The 12,779-nt window shown below is 45.2% G+C and overlaps 1 protein-coding gene across 1 annotated transcript in view; it reads left to right on the plus strand.

Annotated features, from left to right (window-relative positions):
• The window catches only part of ZC3HC1 (zinc finger C3HC-type containing 1), a 28,137-nt gene extending 16,472 nt beyond the window's left edge, over positions 1–11,665 (plus strand). The window contains exons 5-10 of the mRNA XM_007955399.2: positions 1,419–1,546; positions 2,510–2,664; positions 6,116–6,359; positions 8,068–8,280; positions 8,888–9,088; positions 11,597–11,665. Coding sequence (XP_007953590.2) covers positions 1,419–1,546; positions 2,510–2,664; positions 6,116–6,359; positions 8,068–8,280; positions 8,888–9,088; positions 11,597–11,665 — 1,010 coding nt within the window. The remainder of the gene's footprint in view (positions 1–1,418; positions 1,547–2,509; positions 2,665–6,115; positions 6,360–8,067; positions 8,281–8,887; positions 9,089–11,596) is intronic.
• The last annotated feature ends 1,114 nt before the right edge of the window (positions 11,666–12,779 follow it).

Raw genomic sequence — 12,779 nt, forward strand, 5'->3', positions numbered from 1 at the left:
GGTCAATCATCTTTCTAGGCCTGATAGCCCTCCTTAGGAAGTAGTACAGCCAGACATTTCTACCCTCACATTGTGTATTTGCAACCAGTGTACCAGATATCTAATAGATGACTCCAGTATGCCAAAGAGAATTGTAGTATGTAATCGATTACATTTTTACACTAAGTGATTTTCAAATAGATGCTTCTGTTTCCAACTTAGGTATTGCCCGTTTGTGTCCTAATTTTACATTTTCAACTCTCTAATGCCAGTTTTGCGTCACCTTATAATGTAAGCCTTTTTATACCTTTCATGTAAACATTAGGAACATAGAGGTTTTTTCATACTTGTAATAAAGTATCTATAACCTGTTATAAAATGTTGGTTTCTTAAACATGTCACCTATTCAAGTCTCCACCCTTGGTAACTTTGTTTTGTTTTTCTTAATGTAACAATTTCAAACTTCATACAAAAGCATGAAGAATGGTCTATAATCTCATTTAACTGTAACACAACTTCAGTTGGTACCTACTTATGGGCAATCTCTATCTCTATACGCCTACTATCTCCCCATCCCTCTCCATTGTTTAGAAGCTCAATCCCAGACATTTTATCATTGTATGTGTAAATATTTCAAGATATATCTATAGGCAGGAAGGAAACTTCGTAAACACAGTTGTTTACACGTCGTGTTGTTGTTGCTATGTGCCCTCAAGTCGGACCCAACTCATAGCGACTCCTCCTTGGGTTTCCGAGGCAGTATCACTACGGAAATAGATTGCCCTATCTTCCTTCTGAGGAGTGGCTGGTGGTATATGATGAGTTCTGTTCTGACAACTCTGGCGTTAAGTCGGTTCTGACACAAGCGGAGTACCTCTTTTTTTTTTTCCCTTCAGTTTTCGTTATTATTGCCTTTCATTATCAGTATTTTTAGAAATCCTGTCTATATTTGTCTTTGGGATTAGAAACAACCGTATGACCTTACAGCTTCAATATTGGTTCTTCCAGCTTCAGTTATATGCACACTATGTAAACAAACAAAAGTACTGTCATAAGTGCAGTTTATCATAACTTGAATATGTCGTAATTTGGGCACTATCTATAGTATCACCCACCCATTGCCATCGAGTTGACTCTAGCTCATAGTGACCCTTTAGGACAGAGTAGAACTGCCTTGTAGTGTTTCCAAGGCTGTAGATCTTTGCAGAAGAAGCCTCATCTTTCTCTCATGGAGCGGCTGGTAGGTTAGAACTGCCAGCCTTTTTCGGCAGCAAGTGCTTTAACCTCTATGCCACCAGAGCTCCTGGTAGTATCACAATCTCATCAGAAATTTCTTTTTGTCATCAACTCTCACCTCAAGTTTACATTTCCCTAATTGTTCTATAATTTTTTTTTCCACCATTTGCACCATTAAAATCTCCCATTTAATTTTTCCACAGACCGATTTGGGATGTTGCCATTGGAAGAGCCTGCTCTTCTTCTTTGTGAAGTTGTAGACCGTTTTCAGAGCCTTTGTCACTTGGACCTGCAGCTTCCCTCCCTGAGGCCAGAGGACTTGAAAACTATGGTGAGTTTGTCTTGGGACCAACAGGGACCTCACGTTGGCACCAGCCTCTGTACACAAAGCATTTCTCTTAGTGGCAAGAGGGTGTAGATTGTTCTGAGGAGAGCGAGTTTTCTGTCTCTTGCTTGACCTTTTTTAATCTCACCAGGAAAGAGACTATGGAGAATTTAAATAAATAGGTTCTGTTTTAGATATGGTTCTTTAAATGGCATAAATTCAATTTTATCTTGATTTGTTAACTCAAACTATTTAAAGAAGATACTGAGGTCTAACTTCATGATATTTATTTTATAACATTTTCCAAAGAAAGTGTTAGAGGAAAAGTTATAAACTTTTTCTTTCTTGTGATAGAAATTGTGAAATCCTCTGCCCATCTGTACCTTGAAATGGGATATTTACTGCCCCATCTCATCACCGTGTGATGATAAGCTTCACTGGAGGAAATAACATCTAATTATTTGCGTCTTCAAGTTGAGAGGCTTACGGGTTTTAGCACCAAACTATGGGCCTCTGAGTTTACTACAAATGTCACCCTGCCCCTAGTCAAGGCTTTTTTTTTTCTTCACTCTGTTATCTTTCATTATTCTGAGAACAGAAATAAAGTCTGTGAAAGCCCTATTCTGCCAAAAAGTAAATTCAGTGTCAGGCTAAGACGTGAGCACTAATCTGTTTCCAGTGTTTAAGTTTGCAGTTTATAGGTCTGAGGGAGGATCTGCACTTGGTAAATGGCAGGCAGTCATTGACTGTTCTGGGAAGCCTGTTTCCTTTCTTGGTCAGCAGACCCAGACCCAGGGCTGTTGAGAACCGTCTGTGTCGTGGCTGAGCCCAGTTCTACAGCTGGGTCTTCTCCAGTGGAGTGTGTGTCATTTCTTCATTGATTTTTGCCTCGGGCCATCCAGCTTCATCATTATATATAACTTCTTTTCAGTGGTTGAAACCTTTGAGTTTGGCCCTTGACTCTTGCAGGGCTTGACGGAAGACAAGATCAGTCTTCTCCTACACCTGCTTGAAGAAGAACTTGATCACCGAACTGATGAGAGAAAAACCACAACCAAGTTGGGCTCAGACGTCCAAGTCCATGTCACTGCCTGCATTCTCTCTGTGTGTGGCTGGGCGTGTAGGTGAGTTGGCAGTTTTATCTCAGGATATGAGTGGAACAGCAGCATACACTCCCATATATTGTTACTGAAATGATTTGGACATCACATGTTGTTTCTTGTGAGAAAAACGGAGCTAGAGAGAAATGGGGAGGAGCGGTAGTAAGAATGAGTAACAAAACCAGAATTAGAAACCAAGCATTGTTAGTGTTTGCACCTAAACTTTATTTCTTGCACTTTCTCTTCCAGCTGGGAATTTGTGTTCTTATAAGCACTAAAGTTCTTGTCTCTTTTTAGAAAGGAAAAAAAAAAAAAATCAGTTTAATTGATAAAAGCTACAAAGGAAACTCCCAGCTGGAGTCTACCAGGCCCTTATGTGGGTACTCCGTTCCAGCTGCTGGATTTGCCAGAGACTCCCTCTGAGCTAGAAGACTGTCAGAACCAATCTTAGTTTATGTTACATGTGCTTTCTTTGGTATATTAGGGAGTATTTTCATTTAAAAGATAAATTTTGAGAGGGGCAGGAGGATTTTATAAAAGTTACCTTTAAAATCGCCTTGTCAAAAAGAGCACTCCACACCCCCAGATCTTCCTGTAGGAAATGTGTGAGAGATGATAAAGTCAGGTCCTGAGATCAGAGGAGGAAGGCTCAGAGAGGGTGTGGTCCCCAGTCCACTGGACTGTTCTGGAGATTTGTTTGATGAGTGTCATGGATTGAATTGTGCCCCCCAAAAATGTGTCCACTTGGTTAGGCCACAATTCCTAGTATTGTGTGATTATCCTTTATTTTGTGTTGTGTTGTAAATCCTAGTGTCTGCTTTTGGTTAATGAGGCGGGATCAGGTTATGTTAAAGAGAATTAGGTTTTGCTTGTTTCATTGATGGGCAGGTTTAGAGTAGGGTACATCACCCTTACTTAAGTTACCACCTTTACTCTGGTCACAGCCCTGATCAAATAGATATAAGGAGAGTTGCCCAGGGGTGTGGCCTCCATCACCTTTTACCTTATAAGAGGTGAAAGAAGAGAGAAGCCAAGCAGAGAAAGAGGGATCCCCAAGAAAGAAAAGCCAGGAGCCAAGTGCATGCGTTGGACCTGGAGTCCCTGTGTTGAGAACCTCCTAAACCCGGGAGAGGATTGATACTCAAACACATGGAGATCTCCAAGGGACACTGGATCCACAGGTGTTTAAAGGAGACAAGGACCTTCCCTAAGAGCTGACAGAGACAGCCTTCCCTTAGAGCTGGTTCCCTGAATTTAGACTTATTAGCCAAATAAATTTCTGTTTGGTAAAGCTATCCACTGTTACAGCAGCTGGATAAACTTAGACAGAACTTGATAGCAGGAGTGGGATGCTGCTCTAACAGAGGAGCTAGAATGTGGAAGCAGTTTTGAAATTGGGTCATGAATAAAGGCTGGAACAGTTGTAAGGTACCTAATTGTAGAAGCGTAGATTGCCTTCAAGAGATTGTCGGTGGAATTATGGACATCTCAAAGGCAGTTGTGGTGAGGGCTCAGAAAGAAACATGGAGAGCTATAGCACGAGAGATGGCACAGATGACAAGAAACGGTAGCAGGAGAACCAAGAGACTGGCTCAAGGCAGTACAATAGAGGACCTATGGAGCAGAGAACTGAGGGTCTTCATACAAGAGGCTTCCTGGTGAAGTGGAATGCCTCCATGCAATTACCGATGGAGTTAGGCTTGCTGACCTGTGTAGTGAGAGAACTGAACGCCTTTAGGCTGAGGCTTCCTGGCAGAGTGAGGTGCCTCTGGGCCCTTATCTGTGGGGCTAAAGAGCTCTGTAAGGCCTGTCTGAGCAGAGCAGATGCTGGGCCAGCCCAGGGGGCTGAGAGGCTGAGGAGCCAGGAAGCAGAAGCTCATGAGGCAGGGAGCACAAGGAGCAGAGCTGCCTCTGTCTCCAAGGGCGTGGCCACAATCTCCGGTCCCACACGGTGGAACCGCGGCCTGCTGGGTTTCAAAGAGTCAGATTTTCACCGACATGGTTCCGGAGCGTCAGGCTGCTGTTTATGAGTGCTGGGGAAATGGGGCTATATCTGCCAACCAAAGCTGGGAGGCAGAGTTATACCCAACGGCAGAAGAGTAGGGCCTGCCAAGGCCAAAGGGGTGAGGCTGCCACTCAGTTGCACTAGATGAGTAACCAGCCAACCCACTGTCAAGTTGATTGTGACTTATAGTGACCCTATAGGACAGAGTAGAACTGCCTGATAGGGTTTCCAAGGCTGTGAATCTTTATGGAAGCAGACTGTCTCATCTTTCTCCCACAAAGCAGCTGGTGGGTTCAGACAACCAGCCTTTTGGTTAGCAGCCAGATGCATTCACTGCTATGCTACCAGAGCTTCTACTAGGCAAATGGGGCCATGTAAAGCCTAGGGAGCAGAGTTGCCATCTTTGGGCCTAGAAATCAGAGCTGAAGTCCAAGGCAAAGAGGCCTCCACCCTGAATCCACAGGGCTTGGCCAACACCCAGAGAGTCTCGAGGGCAGGCCCTTGCCCAGATGGTCTCAGATAGTAGAAGAGGATTTTTAAGCCTTGAGAGCTGTGTTCTTCTAGGTGCCCGTCATCCCTTTCCCTCCCATTTCTCCCGTGTGTAATGGATATGCCTACCTGTGCCTGCTCCACCACTGTACTCTGGGAGCAGATCACTTGTGGTCTGGGTATCAGAGTTTTGCCTCATGATGCCCAGAGTCTTGCCCGTATTTGATTTAGATGATTCAGAAGATGAGATTTTGGACTTGGAGTTGATTTAAGACTTTTGGGATGAAGTGATTGGGTAAAAATGTTTTACATGTGGCAAGAACATGAATTTTGAGTGGGCCAAATGAATATGATGCATCAAATTGTGTCCCCCAATTTGAGTAGGCCCTGATTCCCAGAATTGTGTGATTATTCTCCATTTTGTGATATGTTGTAAACAGTAGCTTCTGGCAGTGGCTAATGGGGCAGGGTTAGGTTATTTTCAAGAGGATTAAGTTATATGTGTTATGTTAATGAGTTAGGATCAGGGTGGGATGCTTCAACCTCAAGTCACCACCCTTACCATATCTCAGCCCTGATCTGATGTAGGAGTTTTCCTGGGTGTAGCCTGCATCACCTTTTATTTCACAAGAGAGAAAAAGAGAGAAGCCAACAGGTAAGGTGAGACTTCAGTATTTCCATTATAACAGCACTGGATAACTAAGAGAGGAGCCCTGGTGGCATAGTGGTCAAAGCATTCAGCGGCTAACCAAAAGGTCAGTGGTTCAAACCCACCAGCTACTCTGCAAGAGAAAGATGAGGCACTCTGCAGCTTTGGAAACCCTATGGGACAGTTCACTTTGTCCTCTAGGGTTGCTGTGAGTCAGAATTGACTCGATGGCAGTGGGTAAGACAATGAGATAAGTAATAGTCACAGTCACAATTTTGTCACTTGGAAATGTTACTCTGCAAAAATGTCCTTTGTTCTCTGTTCATTCCTAGTTCCTCCTTGGAACCCATGCAGCTCTCCTTGTTGACGTGCTCACAGTGTGTGCGGAAGGTGGGGCTCTGGAGCTTCCAGCAGATTGAGGCGTCCGTGACAGATATGGAGGCAGCCTTTGGCCAGAGCAGCTCCCCCATCCCAGGCTCCGAGGGGCGCCCGGAGCGCTTCCCCCTCGTGCCTGAGTCTCCTCGGAGGATGATGACCCGCAGCCAGGATGTCACGTTTTCCCCCAGTTCAGAGCAGGTATGGACATGGCTTGCGTGGGGTGGATTTTTTTTTTTTAATTGTAGTAAAATACATTTAGAAACTTCCTTGCCATTCAAACCATTTTCACATGTGTAGCTCAGTGACATTAATTACTGTTACCATGTTGTGCAACTGTCACATCACCAGATCCATTTCCAAGTATTTTTCGCCCCCTTAACAGAAGCTCAGCACCCCTTCAGCATTAATTCCCTCCGCCCACCCTCTGATACCACTAATCAGCTTTTGTCTCTACATTTCTTTTTTGTTCGTATTTCATACATGTGGGGGTCATACAGTATTGGCCCTCTTGTGTCTAGCTTATTTCATTCAGCATGTTTTTGAGGGTCATGCATGTTGTAGCACGTGTCAGAACTTAATTTCTCTTGGTGGCTGAAGAATCCTCTGTCATATAGTCATACCAAGGTTTGTCCGTTCATGTGTCAGTGGACGTTGGTCGTTTCTACCTTTTGGCCATCGCATAGTGCCACATTGAACATTTGTGGACAGCTGTCTGTTTGGGTCCCTGCTTTCAAGTCTGGGTAGTATCTAGGGGTGGAGTTGCTGGTAATTCTGTGTTTAACTTTTTGAGGAACTGGCAAACTTTTCCACAGTGGATATAGCATTTTGCAATCTCCCGGGCTGAGGATGAGGCTTCCAGTTTCTCCACATCCTGGCTAACACTTGGTGCTTTCCATTTCTCTGATAGTAGCCATTCTAGTAGGAGTGATATGGTAGCTCATTCATTGTAGGTTTGATTTCCATCTCCCTCATGGCTAATGCAGAGGAGCTCTTGTGGTGTAGTGGCTAAGACATTTGTTTGCTAACCAGAAGGTCTGTGGTTCAAACCCACCAGCTGCTTTGTGGGAAGAAGATGTGTGAGAGATGATAAAGTCAGGTCCTGAGATCAGAGGAGAAAAAGGCTCTACTTCCGTAAAGATTTACAGCGTTGGAAGCACAGTGGGGTTTGCTGTGAGTTGAAATTGACTTGATGGCAGGGAGCTTGTTTTGGTTTTGAATGGGCTAATGATGGTGAGCATCTTTTCATGTGCTTGTTGGCTATTTATCTTCTCACCTGTCTGGTTAAATTATTTCCTGGGTATTTCATTTGTTTAGATGCTATGGAAAACAGAATTATTTTCTTAATTTCCTTTTCTGGTTGTTCATTGCTGGTGTGTAGGAATGAATGTTACTCACATACCCTACAATTTTGGTGAATTCGTTTATTAGCTTTCATAATTTTCTTGTGGAGTACTTGGGATTTTCTATTTATAGGATCATTTATCTGCAAACAGAGATAGTTTAACTTCTTCCTTTCTGATTCGGATGCCTTTTTTTCTTTATCCTCCTACCTAATTGCTCTGGCTAGAACTTCAAGACAGTATTGCACAGCAGTGGTGAAAGCTAGCATTCTTATCTTGTTCCTGATCTTAGGGAGAAAGCTTTCAGCTTTTCACCCTTAAGTGTGGTGTCAGCCATACTTAAACATCATTCTTGCCAAAAATGTTGGTGGAAAACGTGGAAACGAACTTAGGTGGGTAGCTTCCCTTCTGACTGCACTGATCCTAACACCATGTAGTGTTATTCTTCACCAGCTGCGATGGAGAAGCTAAAATCTTTAAAATACTCATTTTCACATGCTTCTGGAAATAGTCTTTATCATAATCATTGTCACTTATGTACTTCTGTTATCTCCTCTTTCCTTCAGGCTGAAAAGAGCCCAGGTCCCATTGTCTCCCGGACTCGGAGCTGGGACTCTTCCAGTCCTATTGACCGTCCTGAGCCAGAGGCAGCTAGCCCTACCACCAGAAGCCGTCCAGTGACCCGAAGCATGGGGACGGGAGATACCCCTGGCCTGGAGGTGCCATCTAGCCCTCTGCGGAGAGCCAAACGAGCTCGCCTCTGCTCTTCAAGCAGCTCGGTGGGTGCCCAAGTACACACTCCATGTCCAGCCCTCACTAAGAGCCCTTCCCAGGCCTATAGCTTAAAGGTCTACCATATGCATAAAATGGGACAGTCGTGTGACCAGGTGGAGGTGATTGAAGAGTTCTGTCATTTGTTCCTTTTGGGGTAAATTCTGGAGTGATAATAAATATTTTAAGCCGATGGGACAGCAACAAGATGGGGGACAAAACCTGGTAAGTTCATCTAATACAAAAGGAATGAAAGTACAAAGAACATGAGAGGAAAAAACAGAGAGTTGAGAACCAGACCAAACTCACTGCCGTTGGGTCAATTCTGACTCAGCAACCCCCATTGGGTTTCTGAGGCTGTAAATCTTCGTGGAAGTACATTGTCCCATATTCCTTCTGCGGAGCAGCTGGTGGATTTGAACCACTGACCTTCTGGTTAGCAGCCAAATGCCTTACCCACCGTACCAGTAGAGCTCCTTAGAGTTGAGATGAGAAGGTAAAAACTAGAAATGTGGGCAGTTGTGAAATTCTGGACTTGACAACTAATAGCAGTGCCTCCCTGAAATTGTGTAACATTTCCCCTTCGTTAAGCTTGTTCATTTTCCTCTTTCCCAGGACACATCTTCCCGAAGCTTCTTTGATCCCACCTCTCAGCATAGAGACTGGTGCCCTTGGGTGAATATCACTCTCAGCAAGGAAACTCAGGAGAATGGTGGAACTGGTGGTAGCTCCTCAGGCGAGCCAGGCTGGAAGGCTGTGTTGAGCACCCTCCTGGCCCACACCCAGGCCAGCCAGCCAGCTGAAACTGACTCCATGGTGAGAGGACCATGCCCGGCGTGGGTACAGCACTTGCTGTGGGTAGGGAGGGGAGTAGCACCCTGCCTGCCCTCTGCTTTCAGAGTCAGGTTGGATCATTCTGGTTGATCCTAGAAAACAGGCTTGGAACTGAGTCAGTCTTTCGGCAGTTTAGCATATGGCTCTTTACCACACTGTGGTAAGTTTATTGTCTTCCCAGCTAAAGTGATTCCGAGTAGAAGAGGCTCACAGACCCAGGAATAGACAACGAAGCAGCTGCTCTGGCCTCATGTTGCATGCAGGCCAGCTGCATTTTCCATCAGTTGCTGTCACTTGGCCTTGGACCCAGGCCAGCAGCTGAGCTGTGTGGAGCCTGTGCTCTGACATTGAAGTTATGGTTGCACCCCTCACGTTGGGCACATAACTCTAGTCCCCACTACCTGAGCACAACTGCTGCTGGGTCCACGTGTGGGTAGTAGAGTCGAGTCAGTCATGGCAGCTGGAAAACAAGCCAGTATGTGCTCTGCGTGAAGGATGAAAGTCATGGAGGGTGTTAAGGACATGTGCAAGCTGGATTCCCTCTGTGCTGGCTCTGTCCCACACTTGCCTTGTGGCCTGGTGTAAACATCATTTCTAACCTCTGTTTCTTCCAAGTACAAAGTAAACTAATACTTGCCAGCAGATCATCATAGTTTCATGGTTTTATAGGGTCGCAGGACTTTACTTGAGAGAACTGTAGTCAGACTAAGAGCCCAGGAGTATACATTGGTGCCCTTGATAAATACACAGATGAAGCTTTTCCAGGTTTCAGCAGGAAAAAAAAAAAATCGACTTTTTTCCCAATTTGAAAACCTGTAAAGCTATTTGACGACAGATGTTTCACCCACCTCTCAAACTGGAGAGATTATTAAGCCTACCTTTGCACATAAAAGTTCTCTCTGCCTAGATCTTCAACAAATAGTGTATGGGCAGCTTTTATTAAGATTCCCTTTGTCACTGTTATACTAAAAAGAATCCCCACAGGATTTCTCGTAAGAGAAGCAGTTGGCCTTCTGATGGGCCCGGGCTCAGCACTCTGAAGATCCTTCCGGTAGCTTTTCTTTTAACCTTCTCACCACTGCTCTGGCAAAGCTTCGTGAGGCCATGGTAAAGGCTCTTGATGTTAGGAAAACGTTTGTACAATTTTTCAAACTTACGTTTCTCCCCACTCTGTTTTCTGATGCTGAATTAACTGCATTTCCCTCAGTCTTAGTAAGAGACAGTCATCCTCTAAGAGAAAAAGAGAATGTTGAAAATGCGATCTTGTGTCAGAAAATGTGGGTGGCCATGCTGGACACCGTTTGTGCCTCTCTGAGCCCCTTCTTGTGCTCTTCGTCATGACTCTCTGGGGCACAGAACCCAGGGTCTGATTAACCAAGCTCTTTCTCTTTCTGTGAATGGCTTTGTCTCCCTGTCACACCATTGCTCAGAGCTGCAGGTCCCTTCCCAGGCATGATCACATGGGAGCAAGATTCTTCCCAATGTTAGCTCTGCTGGCTGAAACACTGTGAAGGCCAAGGTCTTAGTTTAAACTCCTAAGGTCATTTAACTTTGCCTTATTCCTTGGCCTTGGATCATATTGTTAACCTCAGTTGGGGATCATAGAGATGTGGGTCCTTGTTCCCAAGAAATAATGAATTAGAAAGGAGACAGTGCAGAACAGAATTTCAAATTCTCATGGACTCCAGATTTTCTGGAGCCATGGAAGTTGGATGAACCCCCAAAACTGTTGCCCTTAGATAACCTTAAACCAAAAATATCCCCTGAAGTGTTCTTCAAACCAGACAAGAGCTTAGTTTCACTAGTGGAGAATGCCTGCTTTGGGCGTTACATTCTTTGAAGAGCTGTCTGTATGGGGTCAGATTGACGATACCAACTGGACGGATTAGACGGGAGCCTTAGGGGTGTGTGGGTTCATGTCCATGTGGGTAACAACTCAGGAGGCAGTGACTGTATGGGGTCAGATGGACGATACCAGCTGGACGGATTAGACGGGAGTCTTAGGGGTGTGTGGGTGTATGTTCATGGGGGGTAACAGCTCAGGAGGCAGTGGGCAGCTGCCCCGATCAGAACGGTGTCACTGTCGCTGAATTGTCCGCAGAGAAACTGGAATTAGTGTCTCTTCAGCTGTGTGTGTTCTCAGCAAGTGAACTGGGGCAGCTCAGCATCACAAGTGGGGAACCCCTGCCAGTGGGGTGCTGCACAAATGGTGGGTCAGAAGTGACACCCTTACGTACAAGGATTGGGACAGATGCAGCTACTTGGAGGAGGCTGTCAGTAGTAGGGATTACAGTAGAATACAGGCTTGGTATTCGCTCTAGTTGTAGGTAGGCGTCACAGCGCAACAGAAGAAGTAATTTGTTCTGTTCACACCTAGTGTGGTGACATCGTTGTGGAAGGAAATGACAAACCAGGCCTTGAAGCTGTTCTCCACCCTTTGTCTCTCTGTAAAAGACCTTCATCTCTAATGAGGAGCTTTTCTCCCTGCAGAGTCTCTCTGAGAAGTCGAGGAAGGTATTCCGAATATTCCGGCAGTGGGAATCATTGTGCTCATCCTGAAGACTTGCTGACCCCTTCCTGGAGAGGACTGGCCTGAGAACAGCTTTGGGAAGGATAAAACAGACTTCCCTTTTGGTCACAGCTGATGTTAAGTTTTCTCCATTCTGGTTTATTACAAGGACCCCATGCTGTTGCAGAGGCAGTAAATGCCAGCCACTCCTGCATCTGCCTTGGGGGACGCTTTCATACAGGCGGGGAAAGGTAGGACACAGCATGCCTGGCTCTGTGGAAGAAGCGGGCGGCTGTGAAGCCAGGTGGAGGAGCGAGGATGTGACACTCATTGAGCATCTCGAACATAGCACGGTGTGTGGAGCACTGTCCGAGCCCAGAACTATGACGGTGCATGTTAATAAAACATTTCCTGAGTTTCTTTCTACTGGAGAGCTACTTGCCACCTGCCTTGCAGGCTGGTTAAAAGGAAGCAGAGACCAAGAAAATTTTAGTGGACCATTTAGCATCATCAAGATTGTGGTTTTCAGATTGGCTGCCAAGCCCAAAATTCATTTGAGATTCCAGTCAAACAGCTATAATTTTTCTTGAACCAGAGGCAGGCCAGTTCAGTTGTCAGTGTCACCAGGTAACTGCCTGGTGTGATGGTGATTGGTACAGCCGTTTTCTCTCATCACCTTGGTGATAATAGCAGAAGAGAGTATTACAATGGGAGGAAAGCACATCAGAGGAGGCCCCACTCCCGGATCCCCACAGGCGGCTACCCTGATAAGGGTCCCCCAGGCTCACCCCGTGGTTCTGAAGACTGACCCTTAAGTCGGCCCATCCTGAGGAAGGCACTTCACTGATGGAGTGGCCATGACTAACTGGAGGCTGGACAGTCACTCTGACAAGTCTGTCTCTTGTTAACCGGTTGATTTGTTTTATACCTCACTTCTTTTATATTGAAGTGTGTTAAAGAAATTAACAGATACCTTGAAATTCTACCCATTGGTACTGTAGTTTACAGCTCTAAAAAATCAAATACCTTCTGATCTACATAGTACATCTAACAAAAGTTAATGACCCCTTAGCAGTGTCTAGTACTCAGTCCATGTTCAGAATTCCCAATTGTTCCCAAAAATATTCTTTCCATCTGCTTTGTCCAAACTGGGATCCAACTCAG

This window comes from Orycteropus afer, unplaced genomic scaffold, assembly GCF_000298275.1.
Source record: "Orycteropus afer afer isolate SDZICR_OR568_19922 unplaced genomic scaffold, OryAfe1.0 scaffold00501, whole genome shotgun sequence".
Taxonomy (NCBI): domain Eukaryota; kingdom Metazoa; phylum Chordata; class Mammalia; order Tubulidentata; family Orycteropodidae; genus Orycteropus; species Orycteropus afer.